Source organism: Balaenoptera borealis (assembly GCF_965194805.1).
Source record: "Balaenoptera borealis genome assembly, chromosome: 16".
In the NCBI taxonomy this organism is placed as follows: Eukaryota; Metazoa; Chordata; class Mammalia; order Artiodactyla; family Balaenopteridae; genus Balaenoptera; species Balaenoptera borealis.
In genome coordinates this window covers 1,215,987-1,237,945 of record NC_138872.1, presented here as the reverse complement: position 1 = coordinate 1,237,945, position 21,959 = coordinate 1,215,987, and the positions used below count along the sequence as shown (strand labels likewise).

Below are 21,959 nucleotides of genomic sequence, written 5' to 3'. Positions count from 1 at the left end.
GAAAGTGAGAGACCAACTCAATTTTAAACACAAGTCAAATTTCAACATTCTATTATGAAAAAAACAAAACTAACACAGAAAGGTGGAGAGAACAGAATAAAGAGCATCCCCGTGCCCTTCTCAATTTTACTAACATTCAAGCAAACGTGCTTCACCTTCCCTTGGAGAGGAGCACCCCGCCCCTGACACCACAGTTCCTGTCCACAGAAGGGCAGCCACGCCTCTACCCCCGCCCCCTGCCCCTCTGAGCTGCCCCGATGTCCACACCACAGCCCAGTCGCAGCCGGTCTGGAGCAGCGTCACCCAGCGAGCTCTCTGGGACAGCAGATCCCCACTGGTCCAGGCCGCCTCGTCCGTGGCTGGTGGGACCGAGGCGGCCAACGTCCCACGCCAGCCCCCACCTCGGTGGAGGGTGTGGCTCTTGGCAGTGCCCACCCACCCCGTTTTTGGTTTTGTTTTTTGACAATGACTTGTTCGTCTTTCCCAAGAGAACAAGTCCCTCATTCAGGCCACCCCGGGACTCTCTGAACTAAGATGAATGGAAAACCCTCTCTGGCACTTTCCACAGCTCGGACTCCCCCCAGAAGCCTGGGCAGCCACGCCCTCCTCCCACGACCCACCTGTTGTTGTGAGGCTGGCGGCACAGGCAGTACAGGGCACTGGGGTCGTACACCTCACACTCGGGCTTGTGTCGGACTGCGTCTCCGGGTTCCTCTGCATTGCCCCCTGGGGCCGCCCTCCCTTCCAGCTGGCTCTCTCTGTCCATTTTCGCCGCCTGGGATGCAGCCCCCAGGTCGGCCTCCGGCTCCTGCGGGACGGGCAGCGAGCCCTCCATTGCATCGCCTGCCTCAACGTCCATGGTCTCCACTGGGTCCTCCTCCCGATGCTTCTTCCTCAGGCGGTTCTGGATGCCCTTTGGGGGCCTGTCGGTGGGCTCCTGCTCGCGCTTTCTCCGCAGGCGATTCTGGAGTTCTTTCAAAGTCAACCCATCACTGTCGCTATCGGAGGTGTCATCCTCGTTGCCACCCCCTCTGGCCTTTGCCAAGGAGGCCGTTCGTTCCTTAGCACCCGTGGAGCCGGACCTGGGACCGCTCTTCCCGTCCGAGGTGCTCTCCACGCTCCCCTCGGAGGCGCTCTCCCCATCTGTCGCTGGACAGGACACCGGCTCCGCCGAGTCCTCCAGGGACACGGGGGTGCCCCTCCGGCCCCGGCGCCGTACCGTGGTCAGGAACTCCTCCACCCGCTCGGTCCGCTTCGGCTGCCTTCCGCTGCGACGCAGCGACGGGCTCTGCTGCTGCCGGGGCGGCGGCTCCAGGGCATCCACTTCCCCATCCCCGGCGCCCTCGCGCTTGGCGATAGTGGTCCTCCGGAACCCCCACGTCTTCCTGAACTCTTTGCTGGTGGGCTTGATGGCCTTGGGTGTGTCCTCACCACTCGGGTCACCATTCTCGTCCATACCTAACAGGGAAATGCAACCAAACCACGCCAGGTGTCAGCCAGGGCTGCGGTCCAGGCCCAGGACCGGCACCCACCAGCCACGAGAGCGCACGAGAAGGGGCACCACCTGCACGGAGGAAACCCAGACACGGTGAATCACAACAATTCTCCACCTACAAAAACCGAAGGCGTTTCCTAAAGTGCGGTGAGAGGATTCAAGGGAATTCTTGAAGAAAACTGTAACAGTTACGTATCTAATGCTCAGTAGAAAAACACAACTAGCAAACCAAATCTGTGAATTTATCAACTGCTGAGGACGAGGGTTTGTACAAGAGGTAGCGGGGAAATAGGAAGCGAGCAGCAGTGCTGCCAGGACAGGACAGGACAAGGTGGCGGGTGCCTCGGGCTCTCCCGCACAGAGACGCGGGGCCCACCTGGCTCTGCCCGCAGAGCTCGGTGGACAGAGGGCCGTGCTGGCTCTGGGCCTAGCGCTTGGAAGCCCCGAGCTGCATGTGAGACGTCCAACCACGCTGCTGAGGGATCTCGTGGAGATGGGGGGTTTGGACGCTGAACACCCACACCCAGCCCCCGCTGAACGCTGCCCAGATTCCCGAGCCACGACTGTGTTGACACAAGATAGGCCCACCCAGCTCTGCGCGCAGGGTCTGCAGCAGCAGACGATTGGGACGCTGAGAAAATACGGAGCCAGACAGCACCTTTGGGGTGTATTTCTTCTCTCCTCTTTCTAACAGACTGTTTAAAGGGTCATGTTTGTGAAAACTTCACTCCTGTTTAAAATGAAAAAGCCTGAAAAAGATAGTATATACCTTGAGATTTTTTTCCCAAGCAGGCTTCAATTACATTTAAATGCTAACGACGACTCAGGTTTTATGCCATGTTCCATCCCAGGGGAAGGACTGCTACAGAATGAAAACCTTCAAACAGAAAACACACAAAATTCAAAATCACACACAACTGAATTCTCTTTTTGGTTCCCATAAGTATTGTCACCTCCCATTTCCATGTGCAGGTCTGCAACTCCCCCACCCTGGGCCTAGGCCCACACTCTCCCAGGCCACTTGGAAGCTTGCAGGAGTAGCTGTGACATCAGCACCTGTGCCACCAAGGACCACGCCACTGTCCTGGTCACCCAAGGCTTTCTGCAGGAAGGACTCTCCTCTACAAAATACAGTTCTCACCAGAGAGAATATACAACATCATCGTAAATGCACTAAAAAAACCACCCATGTAAAAATAAAGTAGTGCTCTGAATCAGATTCTTAGCACACAATTAGACACTCTTCAAGAAATCTTGGGCTAAAGCTTAAACCATTTCAAACAAATACTGTTACATCAGTTTCTTTACATATAATGCCGCTTTTGAAATAGAAAACATGACATCAAACTTAAAATTGTGTTGCTGGTGTTTAACACTATTGCCATGTTACCTGTCCCACACGGAAGCTTGGGCGCTTCTTCCGACTTCCTAAAAACAACCAAAACCTGGCTGATGCAACTGCGGGGTCCAAGGGAAGCGCCGAGCCCCGAAAACACTGCTGCTGCTGGTCACTATTCACAGATTACAACGCAGATTATCTCGAGACTCTGACCACGGAGTAAACTCCTAAAAGAAAACAACAAAATAGTTTAAAGATTTAAAACAACTATAACTAGAATCATGTTTAAGAAAAAAAAAGGCATGGAGCTTTCCAAGCAATCTCTTATTTGAATGTACATTACGTGACCTACAAAGACATTCGGCAAGTCAACAAACAAACAAAATACACAAAACAAAGTCCCCCGCTTCCTTAAGGGCTTTTAGAGAAGGGAAGATACTTTGACTACACTCTGAAAGCAGGGGGCTGGACAGGCCACGGCTGGCGCACTGGTGGGGAGGAAGCTGGTGGGCAGAGGCCTCAGTGGGAAGGAGGGTTTCAAAACTGGTAATTGGTACCAGCTGCTTTCCAATTACAATCCTACTTTTGAGATGGACCCAGGTCAATAAAAACCCAGAGACAGAGAGAAAGGAACAAAACATGAACAAAAAAATTATACATGAAAGTCATTATTTACAAATTCTTTTTTTTTTAATCTATTTAATTTTTGGCTGCGTTGGTCTTTGTTGCTGCACGTGGGTTTTCTCTAGTTGCAGCGAGCGGGGGGCTACTCTTCGTTGTAGTGCGTGGGTTTCTCATTTCGGTGGCTTCTCTTGTTGTGGCGCATGGCTTCAATAGTTGTGGCACGCGGGCTCTAGAGCGCAGGCTCAGTAGTTGTCGCACATGGGCTTAGTTGCTCCGCGGCATGTGGGATCTTAAGTTCCCTGACCAGGGCTCGAACCCGTGTCCCCTGACTTGGCAGGCGGATTCTTAACCACTGTGCCACCAGGGAAGCCCTACAAATTCTCAACACTATAGCTATGTCACCCTTTTAGTTAAAAATCTAAGAAAGATTTCAAAGGACTAATGTTATGATTATTGTACATCACCGTGGCACAGCTCATCTATGTGTATTTACATATTTAAAGAACGTTTCTCCTCCTGTGCCCTCATTCAATCACGATACCTAGTTTGCTCCACAAACGTGTCTCTGTTTCTAGGTAAGTCCTCAGTGTTAACATTTTAACACATTTCGCATTCTAGACCCAAGACTCCCTGCCCGCACCTCACCTCTTCCTCACCTCACTCCAACAGTCTCCCATGTAACTGTGGTCTCAGAGCAAACATTCCGTCCCACCTCCTTTTAAAGAGACTGCGACCACCTCACTCTGGTCACCCCCGCCCCCCCATGGCCACCACATCTCTCACATGCGGTCAACCCATCTCAAAACGAGAAACTTCTCAGGAGAAACTGTTCACAACAGTGAACATTTATAAAAGCAAAGAAATTACGATATTCTCAGGAATTAAAAAGTTTTTAAAATTTATGTTAATCTGAACCCCCCCCCCAAAAAACCCCCATGTCTCTGGATTTGAGTTCTGAATAATCAGAAAAGGAAAATCCAGTTATTTCTGTTAAGTGGAATGAAGTACTTTATTCAGAATAGATCATATCATTTTAGATAATCTGGTTCATTTTTTTGATTTTACATTTGCAAAATCGCTTTCATAATTTCTTCCCAGAAATTCTAATGTAAAATTTCAGGTCACAAAACAAAAACAAACCCCTATGATCAAGGCAAAAGTTAAAAAAAAAAAATTGTGCTATGTTCCTAACACAACTTAAAATGTGGGTCCACACACAACAGCAGGTCACCAGACGGTGGTCACACCGTATTAGTAACAACTTTTCCCCAGAGGAAAAGAATGGCGGGCGGGCATCCCTGAAACTGGGAAAGAGAAAACCTGGAGGCGAACATGATGCACTGAGATAGTTTTATATCTTTACATTTCTAAGTGCAAATGTCCTCTCAGCTGAAAACGGCTCCATTTCCTAAGCAGACGTACAAATACCAACACGAAACCTTAGGCTCCCCCAGGCCACCCAAGGACAGGCAAGCAGCCCACCACCTCCCAGGCAGCTCGCCAACTTTCTGCTGTTGAGGCCCCTTTATACCCTTAAAAACTGAGGACCCCAAAGAGCGGTTGCTCGTGTGGGATGTGTATTTCCAAAATTACACCTGAGAAGGCTTTCAGAACTGTGGATGTTCCCTGACACCACATCAAACCTCGACAGGCCGCAGTTCCATGAAAAGTATCTGTGACACGAATCTGCACCCACATCCATAAATGCTCCACACCCTCCTGTGTCGCACGCACTCTGAAAACATCTTGTGCCTATGTGCAGGGTGGCCAGTCGGACACATGCAGAGTCCACGTGCTGGCACATCTCATTAGACGACATGAGACGCATCTGTTAATGTTAGCGTCCATCTCCTGAAATGTCTTTCATTACTGGGAAGCCATCAAGCTCAGGGTGGCGGATAAAAGCTTTTCAAAATGCTAATTTCCGTTTAAAGCTGGAATTTTGTCATCAGTAACAAATACTGTCAGCTGCTTTCCTCCAGTCTCACACTGTGCATCTTCGAGAAAACGCCTGCCACACACCACCTGGAAAAACGCAGTCCATCGGCGACGCTCTGCGGCCCGAGTGGGGCCCCCGGCTGCGGGCGCCTCTGGCCCCTCAGGGGCGCTACCAGGAACCTCTGTGCCAGCAGTGCAAACGCCGACCCGGCAGGGCCAGATCACGAGGCCAACTGTGACCCTGGACAGGGCTTCTGAGCTCTTAGCCTCCAAAAGGGTTTCAAAACACACCGTTTCCGGTAGCTCAAGAACACGCTGGATACACGCCAAGCAGTCACACGTATCCGCACTTCAGTGTCAGAGGAGAGGAAACATTTGCTTCCACAAAACTGTTCTAAAACCACCATTTCATTTTCCCTTCAGACTGTCCAACGCTTGAAAAACATTAAGCTGCCAGAAGTGGTTTTCTTTAAAGCAAAACCAAAAATACGCTCCCCAAACAAACAACGTGAGTGATGCCCGACTCTACAACCACGTAAATCTGAAGGCTCCACTTCTGCAAAGCTCGCGACAGTAAGTAACCGCATCTTGCCCATTTGAAGATGTTTAGTTCTATGGACTGGAGACTAATTTCTCTGAGATACTTTAAAATGTAATATATAACCACAATGAAGCTCCTATTTTCACAGCACAACAAACACGAGAAAACAGCTGCGGCTTCTCAAAAAGATAACACACAAGTGCACACCTGCCCTGCCCACCTAGCGGCAAAACAGGGTGGTCCCTCCGCATCTCATACCCCCGAAACAATATTCAAAGGTAACAATTTTAATTTTGAAACAATTCTAACCTGCCTGTCACAAATTACATCCAATGCTACAACATAACCTCATTATTTCGGTCACAAATTATATCCAATGCTACAACGTAACCTCATTATTTCGGACACTGCTAACTCAATTTATGGTTCTAACAGGCTGGGCCAAAGTTCACAGTTACTGATATTTCACGTTAAGAGTCTTCCGTCTCATGACAAATCCTTTGCTGGGGATGAGGAGGGATTGAGAAGATGCTGAAAGTTCTCTGAAGTACTAAAAAAAGCAAGCTTTCCCAATTAAAGCCTCTTTCACAATTCCGTTTTTATTAATGGGACAGTCACTAACGAGGGCACGCCCAGGAATTTGAGAGGACACGCGACATCCTGCCGACCTGGCAGCGCTCCCTCTCAGTGACCCCACGCTCATCCTGACTCGACTGCACAAGTGGCAGTGCAGTCCTTTAGGTGGCCAACCCAAAGTCTGCTGCTTTCCGAATAACACTGTCATTATTAATATTCCACTGAAGCAAAAGGACCCACAGCACGATAAGCTTCTCAAGCGGTAACTGCAGAGAGAGAAATCTAGGAACCACCTGCTGTTGAAAATTTCTTAGGCGTTTTTGCTTTACAGGTCTGTGCAGACAAAAAGTAAAACTTGTTGCTTAAAAAGCTCGCCAGGACTGGTGCCTCGGCCAAGCTCTGGTGAGGCCGGGACCCCAGCTCCCCCATTGCGGGTGGGCAGTGGGCACTCTGGTTTCTCTCCATCCACTTCCGAGTGAAAACACGGGCTCGTGACCTCGGTGGGCAGCTCTCCAAAAGCGCTTCAGGAACAACCAGCAGAGCCACCTGAATGCCTCCAGGTTAAGGCGGAGGAAGAAACGAGGCTTTCCCTGTTCTCTACTGAACCGCTTGCTACCTTGGATGGACTCCTGCTGTGGTCTGCACGTTCGTGCCCCCGGAGCCCTCCTGAATGGGATGCCTGCCCTGGAAAAGAGGCCCCAGAGCTCACCTGGCCCTGCCACCAGGACCCCACTGCCCCGGCATCCTGACCTCGGGCCTCCCGCCTTCAGAGCTGCGAGAAATCAAGTCCACTGTGTGAAAGCCCCCAGTCTGTGGTCCTTGCCACGGCAGCCCGAGTGGACTGAGGCAGCTCCCTCTTGTCTCTCAGGGAACAAGAACACATGGCTTCAAACACTGGCAAGGGACTATCTGAATCCTACACCCTGGGGTTTGGTGCTCGTAAGACAAGACCGCCGCCAGGGTCTTAGGGACCCTCTGAACTGCACAGGCTCTTGTCCTCACCTAGTCTGCAAGATGGGGCAGGTCTGGCTAAATGCCCAGGACAACACTGGGATGGGCCCCCAAATGGGAGACTCCCCTCTCCTTCCCCAACCAAGACAGAGGGTGTGACTGTGAGAGTGGGGGGCGGCAGGAGGGGCACATACGGGACCTGGGCACAGTAAGTCGCTCCCCAAGACAGTCAGCCCTGCTGGGCACCTCAGGGGCTGCTTCCTAGGGACCCTGATCCTCCAGCTCCGCCCCCCCAAACGCCCACCCTATCGCTTTCATATACGCAATGGTCTGTCTGGGCCCCAAGTGCTCCGGGGCTGGCTACTCCCTTCCAGCACCCACGGGGGCACTGCTGCCAGATCCCCGTGTCACCCGTAGCACCCAGTGCAGGCCCGGCGCACCGTGTCTCGCTGCGGCAAGAGCTGCTGGTAAGGATCCAGTGAGAGGCTGTGGGTGAGGACAGCCTACGATAAAGGCAAAATGTCACCGTTCCCTCAGGCCGAAAGACCCCTGGGGCCTCCTCACCCAGAGCACACCCCGGCTGTGCTCTGGGGCTCTGGTTCCAGGCGGTCCACTTTCAGGGGGACGCGTGCACTGAACCCTCTTCACTGGGGACCACAAACTAACCAGATATTCCACGCTTTTCCCAAAAAGCAAGGACGTGGTTGAGGGCCCCCTGCCCCAATTCAAAGGCATTGCCTATCTTCTTAAAAGTAACCCATTTCCCCAGGTGTTAAAGTTCAGAGTCAACTGTCTTTTTAAATTCCCATTTCTCAACAACAAGAGCATTTCTAACCATGACCTAGAACAGAGATTCTCAAAGTGTGGCCCCGGGGCCTTTCAGGAGGCCCCCCCCCCAAGGTCAAACTATTTGCACAACACTAAGGGCACGGACGTGGTGGTTTCTCAGAAGCCAAATGACAGAGATAGGACGAAGGAGACAAGAGAATCTGGCTACTGTGGCTTAAGCCAGACGTTCAGGAGAGCTGCAAACCCCTAGGACAACGCTACCTTTCTCATTAAGTTGTTTTTGTTTTGGAACATAGTCCATAAAGTGTTAATTTATGTTATTATTTTAAGTAAGTAAATTTAAATGTCTCATTTTTAATGCCAAACACGGGAAATATCAATAGATACAACGTAAACAAAAGCCCTTTGAAGTCCTTGTTAATTTTAGGTGCAAAGGGGGCAGTCTGAGAATGGCCAACAGCACAGACTTGACACTACTGGCAACTTCAAAGGGCTGCTCTTGATGGGCCAGTGACACTGAAGGGCCGTGACAGTGACGCTCCAGGAGGCTGCTCTCCCAGACCCTCCCCCCCTCTCCTCGGATGACTGAGAAGGCACCAATTATGAAACTGCAGCATTCAGAAGGACTGCCACCTAAGTCCAAAGAGAAAATGGTTGGAGAAAAAAACCAAAGGCCTGCTGCTGTCTCACAAGCATCTGTTTCATGAGTGGAGCTGCATCTCATGCCACAGGCCAAGGGGCAAAAATAATGCTTGGAGACCTTGGAAATGCAAGAGTCAAGAATTAAACTGTATACTTGAGCTGGAATCTTCCTTTCTTTCTCTGAGATTAGAAGAGGCCAATGTCTAGCTTTGGGGGGCAGTGGGGAAGGTCCAAGCTTAAATAAAGCAGTTATTAAATAAAAACAGGATTTTCTGTACTGATTTTTACAAATCCATGCAGAGCTCAACTGGAGGCAACTTCCCCGACTCCTGCCACTGCTGCCTGGGTGGGGGAAGTGCAGAAGAAAGCCACCTTACTACTAAAAACACATACTGTTTAAATTACAATCTAACAAACCTAAAGAGTCAATGGCTAGCACTGACCTAGCCCTGTCTCCATGGGGCACTGGGGGCATCTCAGGGGGACCGGGGACCACTCCTTGTGCCGGCTCAGCATCCCCAGTCCTGACCAAGGCAGCCACCAGTGTCCTCCTCCGCTGACCACAGCATGACCACACCCGCACACTAACAAGTAGGGTAAGTCCTCTGATAAGCAGACAGGGGGCTGGGAGGCTCAAGGGGCAGCACCACAGAAGAAGGCAGGCTTCACACCAGAGTGTCCCTGCCTTCAACCCCAACTGCAAACCTAACAGCTAGGTGTGCTGCCCAGGGAAATGGGGACAACTGTGAAACTCCATCGTGTCAAGTGCCAGCCTGTGTCATTTAGTAAAATGACAATGTCTGCTGGTGAGCAGTTGGGAAAACAGGCCCTCATAGGGGAATCTGCAAATATTTACCAAGAGCCCCTTCTGTGCTCGGCAAAGAGCAGGCAGCATCTCTGTCCCACCCGGCCAGGCGGGACTGCTTCACTGTGACCTGCCAGGGATAACTAGGGAAATGAAGGCGCGTTTAAAAGGGTGCTCCCAGCATGCCTTTTTTTTTAAACTAAGGGACACAAACCAATGTCCATCACCCGGAGACCAGTTTGAAAAAAATCCAGAAACAGCCATATGATGGAATTCCTTAAGACTGTAATTAAAGGATGATGAACTCTACAGCCCCTGCCATGGAAAGAGCCCCACACCCTAGAGCGAAGCCAGCAGGTAACAGTTCCCAGGACATCTTGCCCACCCCACCCCCGCCCCGCCCCAACCAAGTTCACAAACACATCCACAGCTGTAAGTGGGCTTCCAAATGGTGCCATTTCTGAGGTTTCTGCTTTCTTTATATCCTTTCGTATTTCTTTATATCCTAATTTTCTCTCTCTATAAACTCATCTTTGCAACCCAAACACAGTACAGCTATCTTTACATTGGGGGGGGGGGGAAACCTCATTTACCCTCCTGCTGTAAAGGTGTATTAAATACCTCTTGAGTGTCTCTATCAGCATATGGAAAACAAAACCAAAGCACCTAAGTTTTGACACTCAAGAGAGAAACATCTGCTTTACAAATTACAAACAAGATAATCACACCTACTAAGTAGGTTTTACAGTCATGGCTACAACAATTCTTATTAAAATGCGTACAATTACCTACTCAACTTCACAAAACAACTTACCCTCAAAATTAGAGGTGACCTTTGGACTCCCATCCAATTCCTGTGTATAACTTATACTTGGCCTCCGTATACCGCAGATTGTGTAGTCCCGTAGTATTTACTACTGGAAAAAGTCCCTGTGTAAGTGTACCCGGACAGTTCAAACCCATGTTGTTCAAGGGTCAACTATACTACTCAAAAAATAAAATGAAGAGAACAGTATGGAGGTTCCTTAAAAAACTAGAGTTGCCATATGATCCAGCAATCTCACTCCTAGGCATGTATCTGGAGAAAACTCTAATTTGAAAAGATACATGCACCCCAATGTTCACTGCAGCACTATTCACAATAGCCAAGACATGGAAGCAATCTAAATGTCCACTGACGGATGAAATGGATAAAGAAAATGTGGTTAATGTATACATCAAAATATTACTCAGCTATAAAAAAGAATGAAACGCCATTTGCAGCAACATGGATGGACCCAGAGATTATTATACTAAATGAAATCAGAGAAAGACAAATATATATCACTTATATGTGGAATCTAAAAAAACTGACATAAATGAACTTACTTACAAAACAGAAATAGACTCAGGCATAGAAAACAAAGTTTATCCCACTGCCCGAGAGCTCGGGCAGGGGGATAAATTAGAGTTTGGAATTTAAAAAAAAAAAAAAAAAAAGGCCTAAGCGAGAGACTCCAGGAAGTGTGGGCACTTAAGATCAAGGGAGCTCAATGCAGACAGACCGTTAGGCCTCCTCCTTCCCAAATAGTACGTGTCCATTAACTGTTAATCACAGAGCCTTTGCAATGGAATTAACACACATCATTTGATGCTGGCCTTAAAGAGAGTAACATTAGGTTTCCACTGTACCTGACGCCATCATTTAAGTAAGAAGAAATGCAAAAAGGACTGTTTAAGGAACGTTTTTCTTAAAGGACTTCCCGAAGCCACCAGGTGTATGGGAAATCAGGCCTCTACTGGACACAGTGCCAACTGCAGGGACCCAAGGACAACAGTGAGCTGACCTGTAAACATTCAACCTTGGCTCCGTAAGAGCCAAACGGAAGTCACTTGGTACCTTGCAACATGTGTATAAAAAATGTAAAACACATCATGTTAACAGAAATAAAAAACAATCAGGACCTGGAACATCTGGAAAACACACATTAAAAAGACCCAGTCCGCAGGCTGCCAGGGAAGGGGCTCTGAACCAATAAGGCACCCTGTGGTCAGTCCCAGAGAGACTTCCAGTGTCAACAGCAGGACCCACAACTCCACCTCCAAAAAGAAAATGGGAGCCAAGTCCCCACTCCAATCCCTCCCCTCCTCAGCAAGAAGACAAACCCCACTCACACGAAGGCCCACCTGAAGCACTGCGCGCCTTGTGTCCAAGCCCCAGTGACACACTTCCTCAACAAGCCATTGTGACACGCATACATGCTGGGAGGGGCACTGTTCGCCAGTAAGAAATGGTGACCGCGGTAACAGCAGACAATCAGGGGAGTGGCCAACTGCCCAACTTTTAATTCTGCCCTTTCTTATCAGAGCATAACTCGCTTCGCCTGAAACAGCCTGAATTTAATCGAATACTAATGGAAGACAGTTCTCGGTGGAAAGTCAGAAGTAAATTAAAGATACACCTTATTCCTAAACTGTTAACGTACGTCTGCAAGAACACAGGCAGCTAGGAAACAGAAGGCGCTCAGGAAATGCATTAGGCAGACCGCTTCACAACAGGGTTGGGGCTGGGCCTCCCCAGGCGACACCTGAGACGTCTCTGCCGTGTTAAGATGGGAAAGCAGAGGACTAGACGTGGAGATGTATATGTTCAATACACGCCACCCTCAAGTGCCAAAAAGGGGCCCCAGGCTCCAGGGACGTGGCTGCCGACCCTCACAGGTCCCCATTACACACGTCTCCAGGCCTCGGAAGGCCACCTTTCTGGTCCCTGCTACAACCAGGGTGCTTGGCACACAGGATGCAATAAATATTTGTTGAATACAACGAGGAATCGTTCTAAAGGTCACAGATCTTATTTCCTTAAAATCCATGGCTAAGATATGGGGATGTGTGCATATGTATAGCTGATTCACTTTGTTATAAAGCAGAAACTAACAAACCATTGTAAAGCATCTATACTCCAATAAAAATGTTGAAAAAAAAAAAATCCACGGCTAAAGCACCTTTCTTGAAAACATGAAGCCAGGGACTACGTAGCTCTGGGGAAATCATGGAACATTTGTCTGGGGTTGGCCCAACAGCCCGGTTAGAACCCAGCTCTGCGATCTTGGGCAAGCTCCTTACAGGTGCTTTGGCTTCTTGGAGGTTAGAACAGGTACAGAAGCATCCTACTCGCTGAGACGAATTAGCACACATCAACTGCCCAGAACAGGGTCAACCTTGGTGGAATGCCCACTGTGACCTGTTGTTGGTGCCAAGTAGAGGCTCAGCTTCCCGCTTACCAAGCTATGGGTAATGAGGCTATGTGAGCACACTGAAAAGATCTTAATATCCGCCCTTCCCTCCTGCAAAATACTCAAGTACATGAGATTCAAATCTCATTCCACCAATGTGCAAATTGTATGGATATTATCTAAGGCCAAAACACGAATTAAAGAGTATCTTCCACTTAGGACCTTAGAACAACAGCACCTGAGCTAACTCTAAGCCACTAAGTCACTGACCGAAGTGCTGGATTCAGAGCAGAAAACCTGCCCTGACCTCCAGGGTTTCCCAACCTGGCGGGGGAGCAACCGAGGGGGGAAGAAAAGAGAGCAAATGAGGGCGTGGGATCTGAGCCCCAAAGACGTGAGCCAGAAAGGGCATGGCCGGGCACACCTCCGGTGGAAGGTGAACGCAGCCCCTTTCTACTCTGAGGTTGACCAGAGGATAAGACGTAACACAAATTTGTGTCCTACATCAAATCGACAAGTCACGCAATAAAAGCTAAAAATCCGTATTTTACGGCTAGGCACATACTCTTTAAAAGAGCGAAACCGATTTTCTGGAGACCTTTTTTGCTTCCTATAGCATCAAATATCACACAACTATCGCAACGTTATTCTTTACAAGAATAATCGACTAGAAACCAAAACCATCAAGCGAAATAAAAGCGAAAAGAACCACACTTTAAAAAAAAACCCCAAAATGAAACTTCATCTCCTTTAAGGTGTCCAGAGCAACTAGACACTTGTTAAAAAAACAAAAAAAACAAAAAACGGAGAGGGGGGATTCAATCCTACGTTACACAGTTACTTGAAACAGAATCACTTCCTCCACGCACCAGCAGCGAGACCGGGAACTTCTAGGAAAAAGCATCGCCCTCCTTCTGCGCTGCCGCTGGGGGGGGGGGGGGTCACCGGGCGGCGTCCTGCTCGCGCACCTCTCAGGCTAACCCAGACCCGAGGACACGCCCGCGGCGGGCGGACCGGGCCGGGCCCCGCGGGGTGGGCCCTGCCCGGCAGCCCCGGCGCCCCCCTGACCCTGCCCACGGCCCTCGCGGTCCTCCCCCCTCCCCCTCCCCGCGGCCGCCGCCATCTTCTCAGCTCAACAGAGCGCGGCTGGGCGCGAGCCCTGCGGCGCCGGGCAGGCCGGGCTCGGGCGCCGCCACCCCCACCCGTCCCTATGCGGCTTCGCAGCGGCCGACCCTCCGCCCGGCGCCCCGGCCGCCACTCACTGCGCGGGCCATAGGCCTCCAGGATTTCGCAGCCATTTCCTCCGAACGCCTCAGAGTGGGCGGGCGGGGTCGACGCCGCCACCGAGATGCGGGGGGTAGATGGGCCGCCCGCGCTCTGAGCGGAGGGAAGACGCCGGCCACCGAGACGCGGCGGGTAGAGGAGCCGGCTGTGCCCCGAGCAGCGCCCCCGCGCGGCTGGCGGAGGAAGGAGCCCGACCCAGGCCCCGCCCCTGCCCTGCGCCGCGCGGTTCCCGAGCCAGAGGGCCAAAGCTGGGAGCAGAGGCGGCGCGGCTCCAGTCGGCTGGCCACCCCGGGCCCACTTTGGGGCAGAAGGGGCCGGGAAGAGGATGGAGGAGCAAGGCGCATCGCTCCTCTCCCACCAGACTACGTTCCCAGCTTCTCTGGGACTCGAGCCCGCTCCCCACGGGGCCAAAGAGCTCAGTGCCCGGGCCGCCCCCGCCTACTCAACCGGGCACACCTGCCCACGAGGGCTGCAGGGCACTTGCCCATCTCCAAATACTCAACAAACGGACTTCAGAGGGGAAACACCTGCTACCTTGGGACACTGGACAATGGCCCCCGAGGACAGTAACTCCCCGGCCGAGGGCCTTTGTCCCCATCGCTGCCGCTACAGCTCCCTTCCACATTCCTTAGTAGCAGGAACCGCTGGGCAAAAAGCAGAAAAGTGCCCTGTGTGCAGTAAAGCTCCACCCGTGACTCTACAGAGGACTGCCAGGTGCTTCCGTGGGGGAGAACCAGGGGCCTGGGAGCAGGTGTGCTTCTAAATAAACATCTCTGAAGATCACACGGCCTGCCAGGTTCTCAGACTGTCCGTTTTCTTCAAAGGAATCCAACACAGCTTGTTTCTGTTGATGTGATTCCATTAGGGCTGCTTCCATGGACTCTTGCAAGGATGAATTCTGCACTCTTAACATCTTGATTGTCTTTAGGTTTGCTCCAGATGGGTGTATGAGAAGTTCATAAACCAGACAGAGTTGAAACTGGCTTGAACAAGCAGTGTGATCTTGGGTAAGCTGTGTGTAAAATGGGACTCATGCTGGGGTGCAGGGGAAGCTCACAGGAGGCCTCCCTGCAAAGGGCTCCCTAAATGGGAGTCGGAATGGGGAAACCCCACCCAGCCTCTTTAGCTGAAAATCTTTACATGAAGCAAACCCAGCAGCAATGTCTTTCTACAAGGTGAGATTTTAACTGGCTTGCAGTTTCGGGCGGGCGCTGGGACGCACGGAAGACACTGAGGACCGGGCTGCCAGTGGAACAGGAGGAAGCTCCGGGTGGAAAGCCCAGTGGACAGAAGGGAGGCCCAGAGGGGAAGCCCCGCCTGTATCACTGCAGTACTGGGGGGCTCAGGAGGGCTCTCGGGCAGCAAAGGAAAGGAAACCGCGCCCCCACCAGCCCTGCAACTGCGCCTCCCTTTCTGATCTCCCAGCAGGAGCTGGCCCTGACCACGAGCCTCCAGGCTCAGGGGCACCTGCCACCTGTGGGAGGAGTCAGGCCCTCGCCCTTCTCCCACCTCTTCAGGTAACTCCAGTTCACCCGCTGTCACTCCTCATGGGAGCTGCTCTTCCCTGGTGAAAAAGGCATTTCTGGAACTGCAGTTTGGATACTTTCGAGTTGAAGTCTACTAGCTAAGGAATACCTTCTCCTAACAAACTTATACCCAGAGGAACAAACAGATTAAAAAGGAGTCTCCAGTTGTCTCAGATTCTTTCCTAAATACCCCAAATACACAAAGAAAAATCCCAAAGTTCGGGGGACTGACAACACGAGTAGCTCAGAGGGCAGGAGGGAGCAGGAAGCTAAATAGGCTTCCAGGCCTCAAGGGGGTTTCAGTCTTTGAGAAAAAGTATGATTGGTGCATCCCCAACGTGTGTGGACACCAGGTCCTGCCACCAATACCCATGGACAATTCGGAGGAAATTTATAAAAGCAGAAAAGCACATCCGGAAAAGTCAGCAATCCTTTTAAAAGACTGCTTCCTGGCGTTCAGCCTCTTCTCACCCCTGAGTTAAAGCCCACTGGCAAGCAGGGTCCTGAGCAGAGCACCCCTCTCCTTGCAGTCAAGTGCAACCCTGAGAGACAAGGCAAGGTGCATCTAGGCCCTTTCCAAGAACAATCTAAAACCAGGCGAGGTGACAGCCAAGCAGCTTTATTGCTACTCTCATTTGGAACTCAAAGGCGAGCAAGCCAGCGCCCTCCCAGCAGGCAGGCAGAGAAGGAGCTGAGTAGCCAAGGTCTAGGGTGGGGCCGCTGCCTGGCCCTGGGCAAGGTCCCCAGTGAACCTGGACCCAAACTCAGACCCAGGCCTGGGGCAGAGGAGAGATGCCAGGGGGCAAAGTCAAGGTGGGACCCCCCCCCCTTAGCTCCTCCTCCCTAGCCTCGGCCAGCAGTTTGGAGGAAAACCCTCAGGGTTTCTTCAGAATAGCTACCGCAGGTGCCCCCTGACCCAGGGGTCATGGGCTGCAGGGCTCAGACGTCAGAACAACGCTTGTTACTCCTGCCTTTCAGGGTGGTTCCTGTAACTCCGAGACATCTACTTTTCCCCGCGAGTTTAGTAAAAAGTAAATAAAGTTAACTTCAGAAGAAATATTTTAAAAAGTATAAGGCATAAAAAGTGTATTTCCTTTCTGGTTGGTTTCATCTCTTAGCAGTCTCTAAAGGAACACACCAAATGAAAAAGCCAGAAAAATCAACGCCTTTCACAGATTTTGACTGACAGAAAAGCAGTTGAAGAGTAAAGCGGAAACACCATTCGGTGTACTGCACCCACCACCGCACTGTGCCCAGATACACCACGTACCCTCACAGCTCGCCGTACCACAACGTACGTAACAGGAAAAGGGAGAAACAAGCCCACAGATCTGAAGCGAATTCCTGGGGCAGCTGGTGAGCGGGCACCTCCCCAGGCTGGGAGCGAACAGTCCGCTGAGACAAGGAGGGCCCAGGGCAGGGCCGCTGCCACCAGTGCTCGGCCAGCACCTGGCCTGGGGGGCCCCAGGGGCAGGCACACAGCGACAACTAGCTGTACCGCCTACAATTTAAGAGATTCGTTTTTCTGAAAGAAAATACTTGAAAAGTGAAAGATTGTTGGAAGTCAAGTCTAACAGTGGCTTTCTGGATTTGTCTAAAAGAGAAAAAAATGTATAAATTCCTGCTCTTGCCTGGGTCACAAAAACAAAATGGTGAAAGTGAGAAAAGAGTATTTGAAGGAAATACCAACAAGAGTAACACAGTTTGAGCTATTAGGAATTTCAAAAGGATACCCAAAAGGTTTTATTCTGGGGTATCCCTGATTTCAATGAAATCAATACCCATAAATTACCCTTTGAATACCAAAATAGTTTTGAGTTCCAAATTGAACCAACTGCTTCTGAAATTTAGAAATCCAAGGAGAAACAGGATCTCCCAAATCTGTCTACAGAAGGTAGGAGGACAAGAATGCTGCCTTTTACAACTACACAGAAAAATGACAGATCTTGGGAGTCTGTCAGACATACAAAGTTCCTCTCGTTCAATGGAAAGTAAAAACATTTAAAAGAGTAAATATAAGAGGATTTTAAAGTCAAAAAAGAAAAAACAAAATTTGGCGAGTGTTTTTTAAAAGGAACGCGTGGATATAGATTGAAAAAATGCCTCATCTTCATTCAGTGCTTCTATCTCCCAAGTCAGACATCTGATCAGAACTGGGCTCATGCAAAAACAAAACCACCAAAACCAAACAAAAACAAGAAACCCCTCAGAGTATATACAGATATACAGCTACGCACGTATACGTTATAGGTGTTTATATATACACGTGCGTGTGTCTGTATGGACCTCCGATGTGTGCATCAAAGCCCTAACCAGCCAGGTGTGAAGGGAAGGGTCAAATCCAGCAGAGACGGTCTGCGAGCAGCCTTGAGAGCGCGCTGCCTGCGCCCCTCCGTCCGGCCCCCACCCCACCCCAAGCGTTGCAGGTGGCACCGTGCTGGACACAGTTTACGTTACAACCTCTGCAGGAGTTAAAAGGTCAAGAAAACTATTACTCTAAAATATTACTTTACCCATCCAAAGAAACTTATGACGAAACCAGTGCTTTCTGATTTAGTGATATAATCGAGAAAGGAAAATACAATCCCGCAAGGAGGGGGAAGGCGACCATCTCAGACCCCATTACACGTGATTCACAGGGTCTTGAATACATGCAGCAGAACTAAACAGTAACAACAGTCTTCCTTACTCCTTACAACAGCTTCACGGAGAAGCTGAAGACAGGATACTGTGTGAAGCTAAGGCTACGGGAACTGACTTTTTGGAGTTTACTGCCCACTTGTGGTAACGATTCCGAGCAGCAACAACCAATCACCTTATACCTCATCCTGAACAATCAGGGTTGACTTGCCAAATCCCCTGGAAAGCAGGGCTCCAGCATGTAGGGGTTTGATTTTATGCTTTGAGGGTATGAGAATAAGACAGAAACACCCTCCAAAATACTGCAATTCTGTAAAACATGGCTGATACCCAGGTTGTTGAACAGTCCAGGATTTGATTAAAGGAGCACTGTGTATTTTATTCTCAAAACGCATTTCCTTTTTTAAAAACTCTTGCCTGCTCTTTTAAAACTAATAAACCTTAACATCTCTCTTTAAAGAACTGCTGATCTGTGAATCACTACGTTGTACATCTGGAACATATAATATTGTACATCAACTATACCTCAATTAAAAAAAAGAAAAAAAAAACAATTACAAAGAGAGCAAAAGAGAACTGTTAATCTGTCAGAATGAAACTCTCCACCAGGGCTTGGAGAAGAGCAGAAGCTCTGGGCCCCTGCCTTCCTATCGCGAAGCCAGTCAACCACCCCACGGGGCTGAAATCTTGGTCAACCTGCTCGCTGCCCCAGATGATGACCAACGTGGCCCTGCACCCCCAGCTGCTTCCTGCTCCCCGCTCCCCTGCTGCATGCGGGTGTCTTCAGGGCTCGGCCCAGGCCGCCTCTCTCTTCACTGCGTACTCTCCATCCGGGGCCTCACGCCCTCCTACTGTCCTTTACCACCCACTCGTCTGTTCCCCTAACCTCTCCACTAGATGCCTCGAACGCACCGCCAAGCCTAACGCATGCCAAACGAGCTCCTGACTTCTGAGCTCCCCGCTGATCCCGGCCCTCCTCTGGTGTCCCCATTCAGTGGCGGCCCGGCCCTGTGAACCCAAAGGCACAAGCCCGAAGCCCAGGGTTCTCTCCGACACACCTGCCTCCCCCTCAGCCATCGAACCCCGTGGCTTTAGCGTTTCCCGTGACCAAGTCCACCTGCGAGCTCCTCTGCACACGTGCTGCAGGGCCCCAGGCGCCTCTCAGTGTTAGACACCTCACCCCCTCTCAGCTCACCGCGATCTGACATTTTCCGCGTTCACCGGCTCACCGAACTTCTTGCCCTGTCACAAGGGCAGCTTTTGGGGAATGTCAAGTGGCCCGCCCCGCCCCGCCAGTCGCTCTGCTGGAAGCCGCGCCCCGAGGCTCCCGGAGAGCCCGGCAGCAGCGCTCTGGCCCCTCCCCGCTGCTCCTCCGCGGGTCTGGACTCCAGCCGCTGCTCCTCTCCACGGACGTCCTCCGAGTGATACGTTTACGGACTCTCACGAGGTGTCACCAAGAAAGCTGCACTTCCAGTCTCATCGCTCCCTCCAGCGTTCCATGGTCCACCCTGGGCCCCTAACCACCCCTTCCCTCCTCCCATCTCACTCCTCACCCTGCCGGCTCTTCCTCAGCTGGCGCCACCATCGACCCCACCAACCAGGCTACACATCCGAGCGCCATTCTCGACTTCTTCCTCTGCTCTCACTCCACTGGGACTGCTAACTTCCCGACCTTTGTCCTTTTCTGCTGAGACTGCTTCTAGCGAAGGTCCTCACCCTCACTCATCTATTCCTCCACATTCTCAACAAGTATCTACAGAACCCCTGCCACATACTAGACGCTTCAGCTCTTATGAAGGTCATGTGTTGGTGGCGGTGAACTGTGACACACTAACAGGCATCAGTGACATAGAACGGTGTGCTGAAGGCAACGAAGGAATCGTTTAGGGACCACGTGAACACGAAGGGGTGGCACGACATCCTGCTTGTCGGGATGGTGTCCCCACTCCCAGGAGTTGGCCTCAGGAGTGTTGCACGCAGACCCAGCTCCTGAGAGCCCAGAGGTGAGAGACCCTGGTGAGTCCAGAGTCAGGGTAGGAGTGGTGAGGCTTTCAGCTGTGCTCACTCTACACAGGCAACTGGGGAGTTGCCGATGGGTGTGAAGAGGGGGCCAGGGACAAAGAGAGATGATCCTGCCTGAAGTGTGGGTTTCAAAAAGCAGCCAGTATCTAGACAGAATTCAGGCTGTGCAGGACCACTTCTGGGGGTGACGGGCCATTAACCTATGACCCGCAAAGAGGGTGCAGATGAACCTTCTTTAGAACCCTCTAGCCTCTTAGGGCACCAGATTTTTGCTCATGCACCCTTGAAAAGAATTTTAAAAATCTGCACCCCTCGCCCATTATAAAGTTGACATCTAAAGTTGTTTATAGGATTAAGTGCTTGAAAAGGATGTAATTACAGACAAATACTGCATTTGCGTCTGCGTTTTAAATAGATTTGGTCAAAGCTTTGGACCTGCAGATTTAGCTCATTTGACTAACCCGAATGGAAGATATCCACAATTAGTCGTCACTGTCAAACCTACTTGCCAAATTCCACTTACTTACTGCAAGAAGTCCCACACCACTTCCACGTTATTTAGTTCACTCCCCAGCAATCACAGGAAACCAGTTAAAATCTTTTAACTTTACTCTCCAGCAACGGGAAAACGAGACCCTGCTCTGAAGGAGTCTGCACTCTTCTCCAGCAGACGGACAATAATAACCAAATAAACGCGCAAATGACTTTCTGCGTCTCCGCGACCACCAGGTCCCGGCCGCGGCGCAGAGAGACCCTCCGTTGTTCGGAGAGCGACCGCAGCACCTCGGGGCCCCTGTCGCACAGGCCTGCAGTCCCCGCCCAACCGGAGCGCGGCTTTGGGACCACGGGCGGTAAAGACCACCGGGCTCCGGGCCGCAGGGATCACGGGCAGAAAAGACCACCCGGCACCGGGCTGGTAAGACCGCCGGGCCTGGGACCGCAGGGATCACGGGCGGGAAAAATCACTAGGCCCCGCGCCGCAGGGACCACAGGCGGAAAAGGCCCCCGGGCCCCCGGGAGGTTCCCCGAAGGCAGGCCCGTCCGGGTTGACCCAGCCGGCAGCGAGCGGGTGCGCGCTCCCCACCGCGGTCGCGTGCCCGGGAACCCGCCCCAACCGTCGGAACCGAGAGCTCCCGCCGGCCGAGTTCGGGCGGCTCCTCCCGGGCCTGCGCGAAGGCGAGCACCGGGTTAGCAAAGACCCCGCCTCTGGGCTGCGCGGAGCACCGGCGCCTGTCCCCCCTTCCCGCCCCATGCCCTCGGGCTCACACAAACGACTGGAGGGACGCTGGGACTTTAGCCTCCGACTCAGTCCAGATGTCGCCGTCCCGGCTCGAAGTTCCCCCACGACGCCTCCACGGCAGCCATCTTAACCAGAGGCGGCCGCCGCCTTTTGACTCTCGCGCCAATCCGTAGAGCGAGGGCGCCGTGAGGGGAGTTCTGCGCAAGGACGGAAGCTGGAGTCCCGCGCTTCCGGGCGGCCGCCGCGACCCGCACCCTCGCGAGAGCCCTTGATTGGCTGTCGGCTTGCAATCTCGCGATCTCGCGGGAAGTGGCTGAGGGGGCGGCCGCCGG

The 21,959-nt window shown here is 51.6% G+C and overlaps 1 protein-coding gene across 4 annotated transcripts in view; it reads right to left on the bottom strand.

Moving 5' to 3' along the window:
* The window catches only part of DIDO1 (death inducer-obliterator 1), a 53,870-nt gene extending 32,058 nt beyond the window's left edge, over positions 1-21,812 (bottom strand). Inside the window, exons 1-4 of one of the 4 annotated variants that reach the window (XM_082360693.1) lie at positions 21,654-21,812; positions 2,886-3,061; positions 2,265-2,372; positions 621-1,458 (exon numbers count right to left, since the gene is read on the bottom strand). In XM_082360693.1, the coding sequence (XP_082216819.1) occupies positions 621-1,456 (836 nt within the window). In that variant the 5' untranslated portion in view covers positions 1,457-1,458; positions 2,265-2,372; positions 2,886-3,061; positions 21,654-21,812. Of the gene's footprint in view, positions 1-620; positions 1,459-2,264; positions 2,373-2,885; positions 3,062-14,173; positions 14,334-21,653 lie in introns of those variants that run through there. The other 3 variants (XM_082360692.1, XM_082360691.1, XM_082360694.1) reach the window with 3 other exon arrangements.
* Between the last annotated feature and the right edge of the window lie 147 nt (positions 21,813-21,959).